At 56.8% G+C, this 20,629-nt stretch overlaps 1 protein-coding gene across 6 annotated transcripts in view; it reads left to right on the top strand.

The window, feature by feature from the left end:
• SGSM2 (small G protein signaling modulator 2) overlaps positions 1-17,244 on the top strand; it is a 31,962-nt gene extending 14,718 nt beyond the window's left edge. The window contains exons 1-23 of one of the 6 annotated variants that reach the window (XM_033091313.1): positions 535-564; positions 813-975; positions 1,269-1,430; positions 1,708-1,775; positions 1,872-2,017; positions 2,361-2,495; positions 3,027-3,151; positions 3,548-3,615; positions 3,834-3,994; positions 4,144-4,270; positions 5,873-6,007; positions 9,685-9,838; positions 10,647-10,711; positions 10,800-10,945; positions 11,448-11,576; positions 11,820-12,002; positions 13,783-14,169; positions 14,423-14,547; positions 14,995-15,077; positions 15,277-15,386; positions 16,095-16,191; positions 16,715-16,882; positions 17,101-17,244. In XM_033091313.1, coding sequence (XP_032947204.1) covers positions 552-564; positions 813-975; positions 1,269-1,430; positions 1,708-1,775; positions 1,872-2,017; positions 2,361-2,495; positions 3,027-3,151; positions 3,548-3,615; positions 3,834-3,994; positions 4,144-4,270; positions 5,873-6,007; positions 9,685-9,838; positions 10,647-10,711; positions 10,800-10,945; positions 11,448-11,576; positions 11,820-12,002; positions 13,783-14,169; positions 14,423-14,547; positions 14,995-15,077; positions 15,277-15,386; positions 16,095-16,191; positions 16,715-16,882; positions 17,101-17,189 — 3,039 coding nt within the window. In that variant the 5' untranslated portion in view covers positions 535-551 and the 3' untranslated portion in view covers positions 17,190-17,244. Of the gene's footprint in view, positions 1-534; positions 565-782; positions 976-1,268; positions 1,431-1,707; positions 1,776-1,871; positions 2,018-2,360; positions 2,496-3,026; positions 3,152-3,547; positions 3,616-3,833; positions 3,995-4,143; positions 4,271-5,872; positions 6,008-9,684; positions 9,839-10,646; positions 10,712-10,799; positions 10,946-11,447; positions 11,577-11,819; positions 12,003-13,782; positions 14,170-14,422; positions 14,548-14,994; positions 15,078-15,276; positions 15,387-16,094; positions 16,192-16,714; positions 16,883-17,100 lie in introns of those variants that run through there. The other 5 variants (XM_033091310.1, XM_033091311.1, XM_033091309.1 and 2 more) reach the window with 5 other exon arrangements.
• Positions 17,245-20,629: the final 3,385 nt, after the last annotated feature.

Raw genomic sequence — 20,629 nt, 5'->3', positions numbered from 1 at the left:
TCCCTTCGCCTTTCTGGACTCTTCCTCCTCATTTATAAAACAGTCAGCTTGGCCTCAATAGTCACCAAGCCCCTCCTCCCTCCACACATACACCCTAATATTTTTAGAGTCTGTACATGGCCAGAGTAACTCTCCACCAAGCCCTTCTTTCTTTCCCGTGGGGTCTGTCTGCAGTAAGCAGGCTTGAGATGGAGAGAGCAAGCCTAGCCCCTAAAAATATGAATGAATGAAGGGAAGCCCTCTCTGCACAGGAAATAGAAATCTCTCACTCTCCACTGCTGGACTCATCAATAATTCAGGGGCCGCTGTCAGGTCTCATCTCTGCAATGGCTACATCAATATTTCAGCTCCTTCTCCAGAGCCCTGTTCCTTAGCAACCACTTCAGCCATGCACTCCAGGAGGGCTGCTGGGCTGTGTGCTCCCTGCACCCCCAGTCCTACAGATGCTGTCCATGAGTGCCCTTGAGGGCAGGGGGTGGAGCCACCCATGCCAACTGGAACTGGCAGCTTTGGTCGTCATAGCACCAGGGGCAGTGCAGTGTACAGGAGGCATGTACACACCAGGTGAGGGAGAGGAACGGCATGGCGTGGTATATCCAAGCCCCCGCAGGTCCACCCCGGGCAGGAACAGACAGATAGAAGGGGATTTCGGTGTATCTTCCTGGCCTACCTGAGGCTGGCACCCCGCCCCATAGTCCTAGCATGGGTCAGGCCTGCCCTTGCCCCTCTGTCCTCCCTAGGTGTGGGGGAGAGGAGTGTTCTCTCTTCTCCCCCTTGCCCAGGCTCAGGTGCTGGTTCCCTTTGTGGCCCAGGTGTGGTGGAGGCTTGCCTCCTGCATCAGCTGAAGCGCCGTGCCGCTGGTTTCCTGCGCAGTGACAAGATGGCAGCCCTGTTCACCAAGGTGGGGAAGACGTGCCCTGTGGCTGGGGAGGTTTGCCACAAGGTACAGGAGCTGCAGCAACAAGTAGAGGGCAGGTGAGCCCTGGGCCGGCCTCACCCACCGCTCCCTTCTGCTCTTTCCGCTTGGCATTTGCTCCTTCCCAGGTTGGCTTCCTGGGCCTGTTTCTTGCAGGGCCTCTCAGGACCTGCCTAAGGGTGGGCACAAGGCCCTATTCCCCCACTTTGAGCGCCCCCCCCCCCCCCCGCCCCATCCTGGTCAGTCCTCTGGGTTCTTTTTGACTGGTGGCACCAAATCCCACTCCCAGTGCCTCCAGTCCGGGGCTTACCCCCAGCCCGTCACACTCCTAAAGCCCATCCGCTCTTTGCAGGAAACCCTCAGCCGGCAACCAGGAGGCTCTGCGGAGACAGGGCTCTGCCAGTGGGAAGGCCCCGGGCCTCAGCCCACAGGCCTTGAAACACATATGGGTACGCACAGCACTTATTGAGAAGGTGCTGGATAGGGTCGTGCAGTACCTGGTGGAGAACTGCAGGTGAGTGCCCCTCCCTGGGACCCACCTCCTGCAGCCCCACCCCTCAGCATGCTTGGCGGTCCACAACACTCTGGAGGCATAACCCATCTCCCCATAGCACCCTGAAAGTATAGACCATATCAGACACGCCACAAAGCTCAGTCCTTGTGGGTTTATTTCTTCTTGGTGATTGACATGACTTTGGTCTTTGTGGGGACGTCCCGACTTGGTGAGCTTGACTGCCCTGGAATGGGTCTGGGAGCCCTAGCAGTCCCACTTCTGTCTCTTCCCCTGGCAGCAAGTACTACGAGAAGGAGGCGTTACTGGCAGACCCCGTGTTTGGCCCCATCTTGGCCTCTCTTCTAGGTGAGCCTGAGAGCAGAGAGGCCTATGCTGGGCCGGGGGGGCTGAGGGCAGGTGCCGAGGGGGCACCCTCTGAGCTGGCCGTCCCTGTCTCCACAGTGGGACCCTGTGCCTTGGAGTACACCAAGCTCAAGACAGCTGATCACTACTGGACTGACCCCTCTGCTGATGAGCTGGTCCAGAGGCACCGAATCCGGGGTCCCCCTAATCGCCAGGACTCCCCTGCGAAGCGCCCTGCCCTAGGAGTATGTGTCCCCCTCCCCATCGCTGTGGGCATCCAGGTGATGCCCACAGGCCATTATGGAGGGGCAGCCAGCCTCCACGCTCCTTGCAGACACAGGCTGGGCCTTGGACATGCCCCAAGGGGGTGGCCACCTTCGAAAACCCTTTTCCCACACTGGCACTTACATAAATGCCAGGAGCACCCCATTGGTCTGTGGCTAGAGAGCAGAGGGTGGCTGAGAGCAAACCAGGGGCAGGAGGGAGCCCCGGGGTCAACTAGAGAGTCTGCATGGAAGGAAGCTGAGGGTTCTCAGCCTTCCAGGTTGGCTTCCCAGGGCTGGGGCTGAGCTGGGCTTTCCTGTGCAGATCCGGAAGCAGCACTCCAGTGGCAGCACATCAGGAGACAGGCTAGCTGCCTGCGCCCGGGAGTATGTGGAATCCCTGCACCAGAACTCGAGGACACGGCTGCTCTATGGCAAAAACAACGTGCTGGTGCAGCCGGTAGGGAAGTCTAGTGCCCGTCCCGCATCTCCCTCCTCCAGGGACCCCAGGACCACAAGCTTCCAGCTACATTTGTCCCTTTCCTAAGGGGCTTGACCAGAGAAAAGGGGAGAAGGGCCCCACCCCCACTTCACTGTTTCATACTCCTCACGCCCAGCCTTCAGCTGGCAGGAGCCAGCAATGGCATCTGCTCTGGCTAGCTGAGAACCAGGTTATCCAAGGCTAGGAATGGCAGCCAGCAGGCAGGGTGAACTCCCAGCTTGGGTATGGCCAGCCCAGGACACACCTGGCATCCAGGAGGTTGACAGGGCAGAGCCAGTGGCACCTGGCCAGCTAGGAAGAGGAGATGCCCCCATCTGGGTGTGGTTCGTGTCCCCCCCCCCCCAGCTTCTACCCAGCCCCCATTCCAGGACCTCCTGACTGGATTAGGTTGGCCGCCCCCACTCCCCCCTAGAGCTGAGTTTCCACAGGCCGTCCCTGGAGCCTCTCAGCCCCTCATCCTCTCTATTCTGGTGTGTCTCCTCTCGGTAGAAGGAGGACATGGAGGCTGTCCCTGGCTACCTCTCCCTGCACCAGTCTGCAGAGAACCTCACTCTGAAGTGGACACCCAACCAGCTCATGAACGGGACTCTGGGGGACTCCGAGCTGGAAAAGAGGTGGGGGCTTTGGGACTCACTCCCAGGAGCCAGGGAAGGGAGTGAGGGCTTGCCCCCAGGCAGGGGGGTGGAGAGACGCAGCCTGCTCCAGGAGGCAGGCCTCACCCCTCATTCGATGCCAAGAATTGCAGAGATGCTGCCTGGAGGGATTCCCAAGCTCTCTAAGATTCAGCCAGGCCTGGGCACGAAGAGGTTTGCCTGAGCCAAGCTCACAGACTGCCAGGCTGTGTGCCATGAGGGCAGCACGGGGCCCCGAGGGACTTGGCTGGCTGAGGTCACTTCTTGGCTATGGTCATCCTGTCTTCAGGGTAGTTTCACAGGTGTTGGGGCCACGAGATGAGGAAGACAGGATGGCTGGTCTTGGGACACAATCACACCAATCTGGTTTCTTTTCAGCGTTTACTGGGACTATGCCCTGGTGGTGCCCTTCAGTCAGATCGTCTGCATCCACTGCCACCAGCAAAGTGAGCAGCCCTGGCCCTGGGCACAGGGGTGAGGGGAGAGACTGCTGCCTCCCAGCCATGCACTGGGCATGGCCCATCCGATGTCTGGTCCTCCTTTCGTCAGCCCCACGCTCCAGCCCCACTGTCCTACCCAGCCTGGGGGCCTGGCCGACTGGGCAGCAGTGATGGCTGGGAGGTCTCAGGGAGACCCAGCCTCTCTCCCCACGGTCATCCCCCAGAGAATGGTGGCACACTCGTGCTGGTGAGCCAGGATGGCATCCAGAGGCCACCGCTGCACTTCCCGCAGGGAGGACACCTGCTGTCCTTTCTGTCCTGCCTGGAGAACGGGCTTCTGCCTCGAGGACAGCTAGAGCCCCCGCTCTGGACCCAGCAGGGGAAGGTACCTCAGGGCTTGGACGGCTCTGGGTGGAGGGATGTGTGAGTGGGTTCTCTGCCCACCTGCCTTCCTTCCCCACATGGAGTTCTTAGGAGCAGCCACGGGTGTGACTCTGCCCTGGAAAGACTGACCACCCAACTCTCCCTCCCTAGGGGAAGGTGTTCCCCAAGCTACGGAAACGCAGCAGCATGCGGTCTGCGGACGTGGAGGAGGTGGCCACAGGGCGGGCCACAGACTACGTGTTCCGGATCATTTACCCCGGCCACAGGCACGAGCACAGTGAGTGCCCCACACTTCTTCCATGGAGGACAGGAAGACGCTGAGGGTGGTGGGGGAGCACATCACCATTCAGGGGGCAGCAGGCAAAGCCCACTGACCAGGCCAGTTAAGACCAGTGGTTCAGTACTTAGCCTCTCGCTGGACCTTTTCCCTGCAAATCATCCCCCTGAGAAGTGACCTCTCTTCTGCCTGCTGTTTGCCCCCTACCTCGTCACCCCAAGCCTCTTGGCTTAACAGATTCAGGCGTCTCTGCACAATATTCTCTTAGTCATCCTTTCATGCCCTGCCTCAGGAGGAAAAAATGTGGTAAGACTAGAAATAGAAGGTGGAGAGCTCTCCATTTCTCCTCGGCCCGCTGCCTGACGTCCACAGGTGCAGGCGGCCTGGGTGCAGGATCGGTGTTTCTTTTTGGATGGCGCAAATTATTCACTGACTCTGCTAGAGCCAGAACCCTCCTCAAACCAGCTACGGATGAGAGGAACTGTAGCTGGAGTAGGGGCTGCATCTGAAGAGGATGAGGCTTTCAGCTGGTGAGGGGCTGAAAGGTGGCCTGGCCCCCGTGGGTCCAGCCCCTCCTAGGTGGGCCCAAGGGAGCCTGGCTATAGGAATCTGCCAACACCAGAGTTCCCTTACCAGTCGGAGTGCTCTGCTCCCCACGGGTTTCTCTGGGCGACACTTGCTGATCTGAGGGAGAAGGGCAGGGAGTTTGCCAGCCCAGAGCATTTATTGCCAGCCAGACCACCTGCTCCCTAAATTTCCTAACCTATGCCAATAAATCGTCAACAAGTTGTCTCTGTATTAGCAGCCATATTACCCAGACTGCAAACACATAGCCACAGTACCAGTAGTCCCAGCAGGCTTAGAGGGCACAAGGTGTGGGGATCCTGCTTCCCTCCCTGAGGTGCCTGACTAGGAGACACACCTTCTGCCAGAATGTCTGCAAACCTGGATGTAGTCTCGGGATGTTGCTCGGCTTCGATTATTTAGTCTGCACTTGGTCTCTTCAATCCTTGGCATTTCCCATTTCTGGTCACTTTACTTCAAGGACTGCTTCCCTGGAGGGCCAGCCAGGGCACCAAGGAGCTGAAACCCAGTGAGGTGACTCAGCCTCCTCGAGAGCAACTCTGAGAAACCCCGGGAGGTTGGATTTATAGTCTGAAGAGGGGAATGTGGGGTCATCATCAGGATTTGGCCCAGCCTGACCATGACGCAAGCTGAAGTAGGATCAGAACCCATCTGCCAGCAGTTATGCCCAGGGCTGGGGAGCTCCTGAGCTGCCGGCACGTCCCAGCTGGTTCCCGCCTTTCACTACCCTGGCTCCCCCATCAGTTCTCTCTTTCTGTTCTTCCTAGAGAGGGCCTCCTCCAATGAGTGGAGCTCTGTAGTTGCCGCCGTTCCGCACCCCCCACCCCCCAACTTTCTTCCCCACTCTCCCCAGGAAATCATCAAAAGACTCTCAGGTCCCCCTTCCCCTCTTCCGTGCCCTGCAGGCTCCAGGTGACCCAGACTCCACTCTGCTCCCCATGAGGACGGAGTCGGGTGCCTCCCGGCCCGGGCCTAGAGTCCTCACACTCCGCCTCTCTCGCCGTTCTCTTTGAGCAGTCACTATTAACTACCACCACCTAGCGGCCAGCCGGGCGGCCTCGGTGGACGATGATGAGGAAGAGGAGGATAAACTCCATGCGATGCTGTCAATGATCTGCTCGCGGAACCTCACAGCTCCCAATCCGATGAAAGGTTTTTATCCCTCCCCCCCCAACCGACCCTGACCCCCCCCCGCCCCCCCTGGGCCCCCCTGCCACCCACCGCAGGGGATCGCATGGCAGTGTTGGCATTACAGGACTTGCATCCAGGGTGGTTCCCTTCCATCAGCAGGCAGATCAGGGAGGTGGAAGGAAGCCCTGGCAGGAAGAGGGGACGATACAAAGTGCCGCTGGCTCTGGGCTCCCCGTGGAGTCTGTGAGGACAGGGAGGAAATCCACTGGTGGGAAGGCCGGATGATTTGGTTGCCCCTGGGAATCCTGAATGGCTGTCAGTCCCATTCCCACTCCTGGGGGTCATTTGGGCAACCCCAAGAGTGTTGCTTTCTTTCTCCCCTGCTGGCTGGGCAGACCAGCTTCTGGGCCATGTTCCTCTGACTCCAGGCTCAGTGGAAACAGGATGGTAGAACCAGGCCCCTCCTGGGCAGCGCTAGGGGCTGGACAGCTGATGTAGACAGCAGTCACCTGTCATCAGGTGAGAGGTTGAGGCCACCATGGAAGGAGACCCAGGGCTCCATTTACCCAGCAGATCTGGGTGCTCCAGCAGGCACTGCCTGGCACTTGAAATTTCTAGTGTGAAATATAGAAATATGTGCCAGGGATATGTGAGGTGCGATCCACCCTCATGGGCTTCAGAGCACGTGGTAGCAGAGGTCCCTTCATTGTAGACACAGGACGGTGCCCATAGCCACTCTGTCCCTTACCCATCTTAGCACAGAGCTAGGCTGGTGGAGGGGGAGCCCCACTCTCTGGAGAGTGATCAGCCAGGGAACCTGTGAGGGCTAGGCTGGGGTGCTCAAAGGAAGGGGTTAGGGCCAGCTTTCTCGGAGTTTAGGGGAACTTCCCCATCCCCATTCAATCCCATGCCACAGAATCAATTTCTTCTCCCCTTTCTTTACCCTACAGAGGGTGTCTAAGAATACGGGACAGTCCCATTATGCTTCCACAAAGTTCTGCCAAAGAGCCCAGTTCCTTAGCCCGGTCACCAAGCCAGTAACGAGTCTCCCCATCCCTGGGCAACCAAGTCTGTGGCCTAGAACACACACCCAGCACACTCCTGCCAGCTGCCGCCACAGAACCCACCACATACCTGCCTCCGTGTCTACCCTCCCTCCCAGCCATTCCAGTAGGTGCTACAGGCCAGCCTGGGTAGGAACGCAGGGGGGCCTCGCTTCTGAGGTTCATTGCCTGCACACAGCCTGCCACCTGGTTCCTAGCAAGCCTGGGCTTGGGGCTGATGCTTATTTACAGGTTAACTGACTAAGCAGTGTGGAAAGGCTGAGTCAGGAGGGCCAGGGCTGACCGTTCTAACCCCACGAACTGGTAGTCAGGCTGGAGGCCGGGCAGGGGGCTGAGTCCCAGAAGAGCCCCTGTCTTGACAGACTTGGTGATAAGAAGCACATCCCTGACTGGTCTTCATGCTGAGGCCTCCAGGGTCAGAGAAACCTCCCGGCCTACCAGGTCCGGAGACCCGGGGCTTGTCTGGGCATCCTCTTGGGAGAACTCAGGGGGGGTCAGACCCACCCAGTGTGCCAGTATGCAGTCCCTGGATTCCACTCCTTGGGAAAGGGGAGGAGCCATGAGACAGAAGCAGCAGGAGGTTGCGGAGATGGGAGGGGAGCTTCCCCCTCCACTCTAGTCCATAATGACAACACTGCTAGCCATTGCTTTTCAGGCCTGCAACATGCTTGACTTGTGCATGTGACTCAAGTGGCGGGTGTCCAGACTCCTTTCCCTCCCCTCCCTCTCCTGCTTCCTCCCCACAGAGCAGAGGTGCTATTCACTCTAATTCTGCTCCAGGCCAGGCACCTTTCACTCGGAATCTTAGGGGCTGTGGGGTTCAAACACCCTGATTGTTTTGCTTCAGACTTTCCTCAAGCCCAGAGGAGAGAGTCAGAGTCAAAGCTGGCCCAGCAGAGCCCCCATCCAGCCTGCTGCCCCTTGCCCAGTCACTCCAGAGCTCCAGCTGTCTGCACTGGGTTAATTCAGAAATGCAGTGTTCAATGCTGGCTGGTTCAGCTCCTTCCTGGAGAATTAAGGTGAAGAGCATTGACCCAGGAGACCTGCCTTGGCTGAGCCCTGCTTTCTGGGCATGAGCTCGTGTCCCTTTGTGCCCACCTTTTGCCCTCTGCACCTGTTGCCCCCCCCAAAACCCCCAACCACCCCACCCCACCCCCGCCTGCTGCCTGCTGCCTGCCTGGCTGGGCTTGCTCCTGCCCTGGCTCCTCCCATGACTGGCAGCCTGCCTGCTGCAGGGCTATGAGCTGGGCTCACCTGCCCCACCCCACCTGCATTTGTCCCCCCTCTTCTTCCCAGTCTTGGGCATGGCTTGCAATCCCTTACTCCCAGAGCCGCAGCCCCTCCACACCAAGTATGTTCCCTTAATTTGCCTCCTGGTGGAGCTGAAGGGCCAGATCTCTACAAAAATCCCAGCCGTGGGCCTGGGAAGACAGCCCGGGCCAAGACACGGCAGCTCCTGAGGGGACTGGAGGGGGCTCAGCTCAGCTCTTCCCACCAAGGCACACCCAGAGCTGGAGTCTGGCTCCCACAGAAACCAGGCCTAGGTCTGCTCCAGACTCAGCAGGCCAGGGCTCAAGCCACCATTCACAGAAAGAAATACTGCTTGAAAGAAGTCTCATCACACACATATAGTGCTCTCTTTCCCTGTTCTTCATTCTTCTCTGCTCTTTCCCTCCTCCTGGCATCATCTCCTAGTCCTTTCACTTTCTATCCTCACTTTGCTTCATCTTTGTGGCTCACTGGACCTGCCAGAGTCCCCTATGAGCGCTGCCCTGCCCCACTTGGGCCCTAGAAGCTCTCAAGGGTCTTGAGTTCTGTTTCAGACCATCTGGGCTGGCTGAGAAGGCTCCATCTGCTCGTGCTATAGACGTGTCCAAGGAGCTGTCTTCAAAGGCAGCACCTGGGGACATTCTTCTGCATGGTGGAACTGTGTGCCCAGCCACCACCCACATCCCTGCGGTGGCCTGGCAGCCCTGGGAATGCCCTTCCCACCAGCTCACCTGTCTGTTTGTAAGAGGCCACTGTGCTGAGTGAAGCCAGGCTAGGCAAGGATGGAGAATTCAGGAAGGACCCACGGGAGCTGGCAGCAGGGGCACCTGGCCTGGGCAGGGAACGGTGGCAGGAGCCACTGGCCGTCAGGTCTAGAACCCTCAATGGTCTTCAGGAGCTTTGATCAGGGGAGACTCCCAGCATAGGAGGTTTGGAGTTGAGAGCGTTCCAATCCAGGCACTTTCCTCTGCATCTCAGCATTTACCCAAGAGGATCAGGCTGAAACCTCGAAAGCCAACCTAGCTGGTGGCATTATAGGGAGCTCAGGCTTTTGTTGTTCCTTCTCTTTCTTTCTCCTTCCTCCAGAAAAGCAAGTGTTTATTCTATTGCTGATAGCAAGATGGAGAGAAAAGGCACACTTAACCATGACTTAGTCAAAGTATTTTAGTACGAGGCTGGGAAGTGTCAGGCACCCCCCTCTCCACCGTTGTCATCTCTGGGCTCTGGACCAGGCAGGCACCACCACTGTGGTTCACAAATGGGTGACTTCTTGCTGCAGCTCTGGGTACAGAGGTGGGCACGCTGCAGGCTGCCTGGGGGAGAAAGACTGCCAGGCCCTGACCATGGCCCCCTTCCTGCCCTCAGATACTGGAGACATGATTGAGATGCAGGGCTTCGGGCCCAGCCTGCCAGCCTGGCACCTGGAGCCCCTGTGCAGCCAGGGCACCTCCTGCCTCTCCTGCTCCACCAGCAGCTCCCCATATGCAGCTCCCAGCCACTGCAGCTGTGTCCCTGACCGGTGAGTGAGCAGGGTCCAGGAAATCAGCTCCCTGTGAGGGTGTCTGTCCTTCCATGTGCATGTGTCAGTCTGCCCTGTGTCACCTGCCTGACAGAGTGGCCTCAAGTTGGACAGACCTGGGTTCGAATTTCACTTCTACTACCCATGTGACTTTGGCAAGTTACTGAATCTCTATGGGCCTCTACATTCCTAAGCCTCAGTTTCCTCATCTGTAAAATGGGGATCATAACACCTGCTTCCTAAGATTCTTGTGAGGACTGAATGAGGTATATAACCCATGTGAGTACGCAGAGCTATGCAGTAGGTGCTCAATACTTGTGAGCTCCCCTTCCTAGTGTGGACATAGATTTCCTGTCAGGCTTTATGTCTGGGAACACACAACAGGTATCTGGGCATCTGCCATGTGCTAGGAATGGCATGGGAATGGTGTTTGTGTAAGGATCATGTCCCAGCACTTGATGCTTTTACCACTGCTTGCTTTTACCTATTACTTCATTTGTTACCTGTTAACTCCTGATGACCCTGAGATGGTTCTCTCCATTTTTCACTCAAGGAAACCAAACTTCGTGAACGTGAAGTTACTTGCCCAAGGTTCCCTGGGTGGTTGGAGGTCAGGCTGGGTCCCTAGCAACTCTACCCAGGGTGGCTGACAGCAACGGGGAGCCCAATGACATGCTGCCAGGCTGTGAATCCTGTTCCCTGCACCATCCTTAGCTGCCCCCCAAACTCCACACCCCCGAGAATGTCCCTCCTCATTCTCCTCCCACCCGAGGAGCCCATAGCCCTCTGAGTCAGGTCGATTCCACAGGTTGCCCCTCCGGCTACTGTGTGAAAGCATGAGGAGGCAGATCGTGTCCCGGGCCTTCTACGGCTGTGAGTGTGGGGTGAGGCGGGGCCATGGGGGGTGGTGAGGGCAGGGGGAGGCACTGTGGTCATGGCCTCCTGCCCCCCGTCCCCCCAGGGCTGGCGTACTGCCGCCACCTGTCCACGGTGCGGACCCACCTGTCAGCACTGGTGCATCACAACATCATCCCGCCTGCCCAGCCCCCAGGAGCCTCTGGGGGCCTCACCAAGGACGTGTGGAGCAAGTATCAGAAGGACAAAAAGGTATATACACTCTGGGGTGCCGGGGCCAGAGGCCGGGGCTGGGGCTGGGGCGGGGGGCAGCAGTGCGAGCAGAGTGGTCTGCTCTGGGACCAGCTTCCACAGACCAAATGGGCATTTAGGTGGCGGGATTGACAGGCCAGGACTGAGGTCCTTGGAATGGCCCAGCTCATGGTAGAATCTCATGGCCGGGCTGTGGGTTTCCATGGGAAGCGGACTAGATGGGAGTCTGTTCTGCTTCCACATTACTCCGCAATGTTGGGCAAATCTCTGCATCTTTCTGGGCTCTGTTTCTGCCTTGGAAGTAGGGGGGTGTTGAAGTAGATCTCATCCAGCTCTGACCTGCGGCGGGGAGGATGTGACCACCCCACAGCAGGGTTTGCTGGGGCTTCAGCAGAGTGACCGAATCACTGCCCCCAGCCCCAGCTCCTCATGGGCTGGGGCCACCCAGTGGGGCCACAGTGACTGTAGGGGCTGCACAGTCTTCACTCCCTGGGTCCCTCAGAACTACAAGGAGCTGGAGCTGCTGCGGCAAGTTTACTACGGAGGCGTGGAGCATGAGATCCGCAAGGACGTCTGGCCCTTTCTGCTCGGCCACTACAAGTTTGGCATGAGCAAGAAGGAGATGGAGCAAGTAAGGGGAGCCCATTCCTATGGTGACAGAGAGATGGGGAGCCAGGCCCACAGGCCCCAGGGAGGGGGCCTTGGAAGGCCCAGCCCCTTCCCAGCCAGGAAGAAACATGGCAGAGGAACGAGGTAGCCAAACGGCACCCCTGTCCTCACCCCTCTGCCCAAGCCCCGTCTCCAGCTGTCCCAGCCCCTGCAGAGGAGGGCTTGGTGCACCCCTCCCCACGGTTACGGTGTGGTCCGAGTGCAGGTGGACGCCGTGGTGGCAGCGAGGTACCAGCAGGTGTTGGCGGAGTGGAAGGCATGCGAGCTGGTGGTGAGGCAGCGGGAGCGGGAGGCTCACCCGGCCACACTCACCAAGTTCTCCTCGGGCAGCAGCATCGACAGCCACGTACAGCGCCTCATCCACCGGGATTCCACCATCAGCAACGACGTGAGCCAGACGGGCCCTGGGGGAGGGGGGTGGGGGGGCCACCCGCGCGTCACACGCAAGAGTCCTGAGCACCAGCCGGACCCCTAGTACTCACTGGCGGTGGAGCCCTGGGAGAACGGCTTAATGTGTCTGTGTCTCGTTTTCTTCCACTGAAAAATGGGATAACTGTCCCCTTTGCGGCCCCCTTCTCTGCGTTGTGCAGGAGTACAGTGAGATAGCACATTGTGTTCTGTTTTAATGGACTAGCAGGGCAAGATGAATTTCTGGGCATTTAGGGAAGCCCTCCCTCCTGCAGAGAGACCTGAAGGCCAGGAAGAGGCAGCCCTGGGTTCTAGTCCCAGGTCCACTGCTAACGAGATGAGTGACTTGTCTTCCCCTCTCTGAGCCTCAGTGTCCCCTGTCCGCTCTACTACCCTTGATGGTAGAGGCTTCACTGAGCTGTTGCCAGAGACCAGCAGAGAACTTAGAGTGGTCCCATCGGTCTCTACTGGCAGGGTGTCCACCATGGTCCTCATCGTCTTACAGAAGCGACTGTGCAAAGCCCGTTCAGCGCCTGCCTGCTTCTTGTGGCATTACCCCTGCCTGTCCGGGAACAAGTCCCAGGCTATGGCCACTGGGCCCAACCAGAAGTGATAAGAAGTCTCAGTTTTAAGGACACTCTTTTTCTAACTTTCATTTTTTTTTCTTTAAAATTGCCTCTTTAGATAATGTGTATTCTCTTTACTAAATTCTTACTAACATTGACAAAAAGCTCAAGCTGGAGCAAGACTTAAAGGGATATAACTACCAGGCACACTCTCCTTTCATGTAGAATCCCTATTCATGAACAGATTCATCCCTATTCTCTTTCTCTCTGGCTTTGGGTTTTGCAAAATCCTGGGTCTAGACCGGTGCTCCAGCTGCTTAGCTTATGGACAGCATAGCCTTCCTTGCTGGCACGGTTCTGAGGCTCTGGATTGCCTGCATCCCAGCCTCACCAGATACTGTAACCCAGCACCACTTCGTTCATGCTTCTTGCCCTACGTGAAAACTCCTCCTAGCACCCCTTTACCTACGTAGTCCAAATAGAAAAACAAAACAGTGTGAGTGTCTCTCTTCTTTTCCCTGTGACTTGTCCATGGTGGTAGACTGTTTCCAATCAGCAGAATGTGTTTCCTTTTACTTCTTACTTTTCCTCAGCTCGTCTGAAGCTAATATAACTGGTTAGGTACTTGCTAGAGAAGTCTCCTGCCTTACCTTGTTCTGCTGAACATTCAATACTGACAATAAGGAAGAACTTGTTTTTCCGACCGCCTCCAGCCTGCTGTCCCCCAGGCTGTCCCAGCAGTGACACCAGGACACTAAGGACGCTCTTCTGACCTGAGGCCGCCTCAGGACTTCAGCTGTTTGTACAGTAACACAGCTCACACTGGCCATCGAGGGACAGTGACTGTCCAGGCCTCCAGTTCCCCTTCTTCCCTGTAGCAGCCACAGGAAGCCTGGAGTGCTTCACACTTTTCCTCCTGCCCCAGGGAGAAGCCGGAGGCGGGGACTGGATAGGGCTGAAGATGGTATTTGGGTGTTTGCTCGGAGCCTGATTTCTCTGCACGTGGTTGCCTGGGTCAGAAGGAGAGGCTCAGCGCTCAGGGGAGGCAGTGTTGGAGGCCATGGGGTGGGAGTAGGGGGTGTGAAGAGAATTCTCTCCGTCCCTCCATCCTGATCCCGGGAAAGAGACGGTGGCGAGCTGAGGGAAGGTGCTGGAATGCAGGTGTGAGCCCCAGCATCTGTTCACCCCCCCCAGGTGTTTATCTCTGTGGATGACCTGGAGCCCCCAAAGCCTCCGGGCCCTGAAGATTCCAGACCCGAGCCTGAGCAGGAACCCGGAGCAGAGCCCCCGGGCACCGCCATGGTGGAACAGCAGCAGTCGGTGGAGTTTGACTCTCCAGACTCGGGACTGCCTTCCTCCCGCAATTACTCCATGGCGTCGGGCATCCAGTCGAGCATCGATGAGGGGCCAAGCATGGGCTTCGAGGAGGAGGATGGCGTTGGGGAGGAAAGCTCTGACAGGCCAGTGCCTGCAGTCCACGCTTTCTCCGAACCCCAAGATCCCAGGCAGGAGAAGGCCCCGCAGGCCAGCGAGCTGGAGGCAGGGGAGGAGCTTGCGGCCGTGTGCGCTGCTGCCTACACAGTATGTGGACGTTACCAGACATTGTTCTCAGCTGGCCCCACAGCCTTCCTGCCATCCCCAGGCCTGGGGGGCAGGCTGGCGGGTGGAAAGTGGGGGTGCCCTGACTGTCCTGGAGGGGGCCCGGGGCCCGTCTCTCTGCATCCCCAGAGGATTCCGTTCGCTGAGGCCCTTGGCTCCTTTTCTTTGCTGCGTTGCTTGATGTGGGCATCCCCTGTGGCCCCAGCTCACCCCGGAGGGCTCTCCACTCTTTCAGATAGAACTCCTGGACACTGTGGCCTTAAATCTGCACCGCATCGACAAAGATGTACAGCGATGTGACCGCAACTACTGGTACTTCTCACCCCCCAACCTCGAGAGGCTCAGAGACATCATGTGCAGGTGCCGTGACAGGGCAGGGCTCAGGGCGGGAGGCAGGGACCCTGCTCTGAAAGGTTAGGCCCACGGGCACCCTGCTCCGCCCCCTCGCACCTGGATCGCGCTTGGCTCCCTCCGTCTGGAACGCTTTTTCCCCTGCAGTGCCCCCTGCCCCAGCCCTCTTCATTCTTAGAAGCCTTTCAGATCTCAGCCTCAGCCATCCTTCTGGAAGCCTTATCTGAGTTCCCTCACCCCAGGGCTGCCCCTGCCCCAGCATTGTCTCTTCCCCGGAGCCCCGAGTGTCTTGAGGACAGAGCCTGTGGGTTGTTTACCATTGAACGACCAATGCTGTAGGGTTACCAGAGGCTGACTTCTGGGTCGCAGGCTGTTCCAGGGCCTGTCTCCCCAGGGATCCCTGAGGGGAGGGGAGGGCGGCACACATCCACAGTGACTCTGTCTCTGGCCTTTCAGCTACGTGTGGGAGCACCTGGATGTGGGCTATGTGCAGGGCATGTGTGACCTGCTGGCACCTCTCCTGGTCGTCCTCGACAATGGTGAGGAATGGGGCTGGGGAGGGGTAGGTGTCCCCACAGTGGTATCAGGGTTGAACTGACGTAAGCTGGAAAAAGGAAAAGAAGACCACTAGGCCTAGAAGGGTGGGATGTGAGCCAGCTCTGTCCTCTGGGCCACAGGACACCGCCTGTGAAGTGCTGGGGTCTCCTGCCCTGTGGCCTCACTCCCGTCTCCCCTCAGATCAGCTGGCCTACAGCTGTTTCAGCCACCTCATGAAGAGGATGAGCCAGAACTTCCCCAATGGGGGCGCCATGGACACCCACTTTGCTAACATGCGCTCCCTCATCCAGGTGAGGTCTGTAGCTGCCCAGGGGCGCGTGACCAGAGGCACCACTGGGCTTGTCCATCGTCCACAGGGAGGCCAGGGAGCAATCCCAAACTGTCCTTTATGTATAAGCTTAATTTCTTTCGTTTTAAAAACACATTGTTTTCTTTTTCCAATTACAGTTGACATATTAGTTTCAGGTGTACAGCATAGTGGTTAGACACTTACATAACGTATGAGGTGATCCCCCGTAAGTCTAGTACCACCTGGCTTGTATACAGTTACTACAGTATTCCCTCTGCTGTACCTTACATCTGCATGACTACCCATTTGTACTTCTGAATCCCTTCACCTTTGTCACCCAGACCCCAAACCCTCATCCCATCTGGCAGCCATCAGTTTGTTCTCTGTATCTATGAGTTTGTTCTGAAAAACACGTTGTTTTCAATATTATAAATTGAGGAGGCACGTCAGTAGGTGAATGCCCGTGCTCACGAAAGTTCTGGTGAGCCGTGCGCTCTAGGATGCACTCAAACACCCAGAAAATGGTGTAACGCCAAAAAGAGTACTACCCAGAGAGACAGCAGGTAGGGCAGCAGAATGCAGCCTCCAGGAGATGGGAGAGGGCTAGAGCGCGCTGCCAGGTGTGCGCCGCAGCACAGCAGGGGGGCTGGGGGGCGGCCAGGAGAGGCAGCCTGGGTTCAGTGCGGCTCCCTTTCTCCACTCACACAAGATCCTGGACTCAGAGCTGTTCGAACTGATGCATCAGAATGGAGACTACACCCACTTTTACTTCTGTTACCGCTGGTTCCTACTGGATTTTAAGAGAGGTAAGAGAAGGATTGGATGGTGGGCCTGGCATCAGGGGCACTGGGAGAACCCTCGTCCCCAAAGTCTGGTTCTCAACCCTAATTGCACTTTGGAACCACTTGGGGAGCTTTTCAGAAACAACAGTGCCTTGAGCCCCACCGGTGTGGCTGCCTGGGCATGGAGATTTTAAAGGCTCCTTGGGTGAATCCAAAGTGCAGCCAGGGTGGAAAAATCACCCTCAGGCAATGGTTTTCGGAACTGTTTTCAAACCAAATCTCCTGAGCACAAAGGTTTGTAAAAGCAGAGCCATTCTAGCTGGAGAGAATGAGGTGTGGGGTCTGCAGGAGCCTCGTGTGCAGGGGTTACCAGGAAGGAAGGACAGGGCCTTGCCCTGGGGCGCGGAACCCCTCTCTCAGACTGGGCTGTGTATAGTAGAGAGAACCCCAGGACTTTGGCCCTGGGGCCAAAGCTCGCTCTCCATATGTGGTGCTATTGGGGGCCCACGGGTGGCCAGGCTCAGCCTTGGCCCCTCACTGTCCCCAGAGCTGCTGTATGAGGACGTATTTGCTGTGTGGGAGGTGATCTGGGCCGCCCGGCACATCTCATCAGAGCACTTCGTGCTGTTCATCGCCCTGGCCCTGGTGGAGGCCTACCGTGAAATCATCCGTGATAACAACATGGACTTCACCGACATCATCAAGTTCTTCAACGGTAGGAGCTGTTCCAGTCATCGGGGCTGCCTGTAAGGGGTGCAGGGGCCTCCACTTCTGTCCTGGGTAGGGTGGGAGGGGCTCAGACATACCGGGTCCCTTCCTTTAAGCGGATGTCAGGAGTCCAGCAGGTAGCAACAGAGCAGGGTGGCAACCCGGGCTCCTCTAAGACCACTGCCCTCGCTCCAGCACCCCCACAGTTATCCCTGTTTCCCCCAGAACGGGCTGAGTGTCACGATGCCCAGGAGATCCTGCGGATTGCCCGGGACCTCGTCCACAAGGTGCAGATGCTCATTGAGAACAAGTGAGGGCCGTGGCCAGGAGGCAGCAGCCAGCCAGAGCCTGGGCTCCCGGTCCCTGGGCGCCCCCGGTCCCTGGGCGCCCGCAGGGAGAGGGGCGGGGTGGTGAGGCAGAGACTGCCCCGACCTCCAGCCCACCCTACCTGCCCCACTGTTCCTAACAAAGTGCTTGTGAGCCTGGGATCCGACTCTAGGCAGTGCTGGCGAGTCAGGGGCCAGGGTGCCCTCAGGGCAGGGCTGAGATGGGAAGGGAAGGCCTCAGGGAGCAGCTGCCTTGGGGAACACCGACTCTGCTCCCCTCTCCAAAACCTGCGAATAGCCCGCTGCCGCGTGCAGCCTCAGCCTGAACTCCCCACAGCCTCTCCTGAGGCCTGCAGAAGTTCTCAGGCTGTAGTTGCCTGGGTCCCATCCGGCAAGGGTCATGTGGGACAGGGGACCTCTGTGCTCTGTTTCTTCTGAGAGTCCCTTTGCAGGCCCTGTGAATGTGGGCACACCAACCCCACAGCTGCCAGGTGGGGTATGTGTCCTGGGCGCAGGAAACCTGGGCCGCTTCTGGGCCCTTCTCTGAGGCTGTGGTACGGTCAGAAGTTGGGCCCTGGGTGGAGGAGCCCATCTCAGCAGCACGCCACTGCCTTTGGCCACCTGAGGAGACCCCCTGCCGTCCCCCAGCCCATGCAGTGCACCCACTTGTATCTGGAGTCTCACTCTTGCCACCCTGCTCTTGCTTTATGCATTAGATGCATCCCTGAAAACTGCATAAATGATGCTTTGACAGCCAGAGGATCTGGAATGTGGGGGGAGTACTTCCTCTGAAGAGGAATCCCAGGTTGATTCCTTAGGGAGGCGATGTTGTCACAGCCTTGTCAAAGGTGGCCCTGGAGCTTGGGGACAGCCCATTGCCCATCCCAGGCATCTGCTAACTCCCTGAGGCAGGGCGGTTATGCCTGGATCTCCCTTGTTTGTTCCTGGTGAGAAGCAAGGCTTCCACATGCTTCTGAGGGTGTCAAGAGGCCTAGGGACCTAGAAACCCCCTTGGAAGAGCCTCACTCACGTGGGGTGGTAGGAAGGGCTCAGCTCCTGACCCCAGGCCTAGGCACGCTACTTGCTTCGTCCTCCCTGTCCCCATTGCCCAACACGTGTGGGCGAGGCCTTGCTCTGGGGCCAGGAGGCCGGCCACTCTGCCACAGGGGCAGGGGCTGCCCAGCAGTCACTAAGGTCTGGAGACTTCCTGCATTTGAGAAACACGATAAAGGGCCCTTCTGCATCCAGCACAGCCTTCCCAGCCCCCCCCCCACCACCACCACCTCGGGCACTGCACGACCTGTTTGGGGGCCCGCCCACCCCACTGCCCACCCTTGTTGTCCATGAGTCCTCGGCCTCCACAAGCACCGTGGCCATGGTGTGCCTGCCTTAGTGACTGTTTTTTTTTTTTTTTTTTTTGAGGAGCAGAGTGTGTATGTTTTTTGGCTCAGAAACTATACTCTTCAGTGTAACAGACCAATAAACACAGCATTTGGCACTGCTTGAGGCTCTGGGGGCTGTTTGTGGGCTGGCACTGGACAGCGAGTGACTGTGTGTTGGGGAATTCTGTAAGCTCCACAACTGAACTGGAAGAGGGTCCATCCCACAGGGCAAGGATGGCAAAAAGAGAGAAGCAGTTTCCAGGAGAGAGGGACTTCGGCGATGGGCTGGTCAGGGTGCGGGGTGACAGCCAGGCCCCAGGTACTCAGAGAGGGCCCTTTGGGGGGTCCTCATCCCAGAGCCAGCAGTCCCATCTCAGATTGACCAATGGCCTCTGCAGCCTCTGGATTAGTATATGTCCCTGTCCCCCTGCTTCCCCAGCCTGCCTGCCTTCCTGAACAGCTACCGTATTTCCCAAAAAATAAGACCGAGTCTTATATTAATTTTTGCTCCAAAAGACACATTAGGGTTTATTTTCAGGGGATGTCTTATTTTTTCATGTACAACGATCTACATTTATTCATGTACAAAAATCTACATTTATTCAAATACAGTCATGTCATCTTCTTCTGGAACATCGTCATAACTCTTAAGACCTCGAATTCCAGCTTGAATTTCTTGCGACTCCATTTTCTGCAGAACCATTGGCCCCAACCTCTCGTGTCCAGCAATAGAGCTCTCCTTCAATGAGTGCTTCTTGTCCACGTAGACTGCTCGTAGTGCACTGGCAACACAGCTGTCAGTGGTTTCATCCCATGAATTCTTCACCCAAGTCACGACCTCTTGCAGGTGAGGCTTCACAAAGTTTCCACGCTGATTTCTCTCCATTCTCTCCAATGACTCCAATGTAGTCATTGATTTCCATGCGCAAATGGTCCTTGAATGGCTTGTTTATTGCAATATCAAGACTCTGAAGCTAGGCAGTCATTCCTGCGGGAATCATTATTTGATCTATTCTTTCTGCAAGGAGGTTCTTCATGTCTTTAGCGCAGTGAGTGCTGGCTGAATCCCAGACTAGCAGACCTCTTCGGCCACCTCGCAAAACAAGTGGCAGGATTAAATCGACCCACTTCCTTATAACTGCTTGTGTGCACCAGGCTTTTTCGGTTTCAAGAACATAAATGCCTGAAACACGTTCAACCTTATCTTTCTTGCCTTTAGTGATGATTAGAGGTGGGGCGTTCTTTCCATCCAGACGAATTGCCAAAATACAGGTAACACGTGCACACTGGTAACCAGTGCAGGGAATGTAGATTGACGAGGCACCCCTCTGATCAATTGTCGTTTGAGATCCTTGATCCATAAACACTGCAGTTTCATCCATAGCCATCATGTGAGAGAGGTGGTATTTAGAAAAGTCAGGACTTGAATGCAAGTGCACGTTTAATAACTTCAGTATCTTCCAGCTTGAACAGTGTTGTCGATCTCAGAGACAGTTCATATTGCTGAAGGAAGCCATCCAGCCAGTGTCGTGATGCTTTGAATTCTTCTGGGGATATTTCTAACTGTGGTGCCATTGCAAGGGCAAATGCTTGAATATCAGCCCTGCGCACAACCAAAGCCTCTGCTCTCCTGTCAGCAATCCATTCACAGATGATGTCTTCCAGCTCAGGAAACAATGGTTGCCGACCTGATCCACACTTGCGCTCCTTAGCATTTCCTTCGTCCACCTGTTGACTGAGGTTATCATGCTCTGCTCGCCATTTTCGGACCAGAGATCCAACTTCTCTTTGCAGAAAGCCTTAGAGTCTTGCCCCGAGAGTCCTCCACGATTCCTTGCTTGTACTCGACAGAATAGCGCTTTCTTTTTGCACTCATCTTGTCTGGGGGTCAAAATATTATTTCCTTTAAATCTACCATTAAATCAAGTGTTAATTGAAGACTTATGAGATGAGTGGCAACAAAAGTGATGACAGCTAAGAATGATGGTCCACAAAAAAGCGATGAAAAATTGCAGGCACCAAAATTCAGAGCATGTTTCTTTATTT

Source organism: Rhinolophus ferrumequinum, chromosome 21 (assembly GCF_004115265.2).
Source record: "Rhinolophus ferrumequinum isolate MPI-CBG mRhiFer1 chromosome 21, mRhiFer1_v1.p, whole genome shotgun sequence".
NCBI classification, from domain to species: Eukaryota; Metazoa; Chordata; class Mammalia; order Chiroptera; family Rhinolophidae; genus Rhinolophus; species Rhinolophus ferrumequinum.
This window is presented reverse-complemented; position numbering and strand designations above follow the sequence as displayed.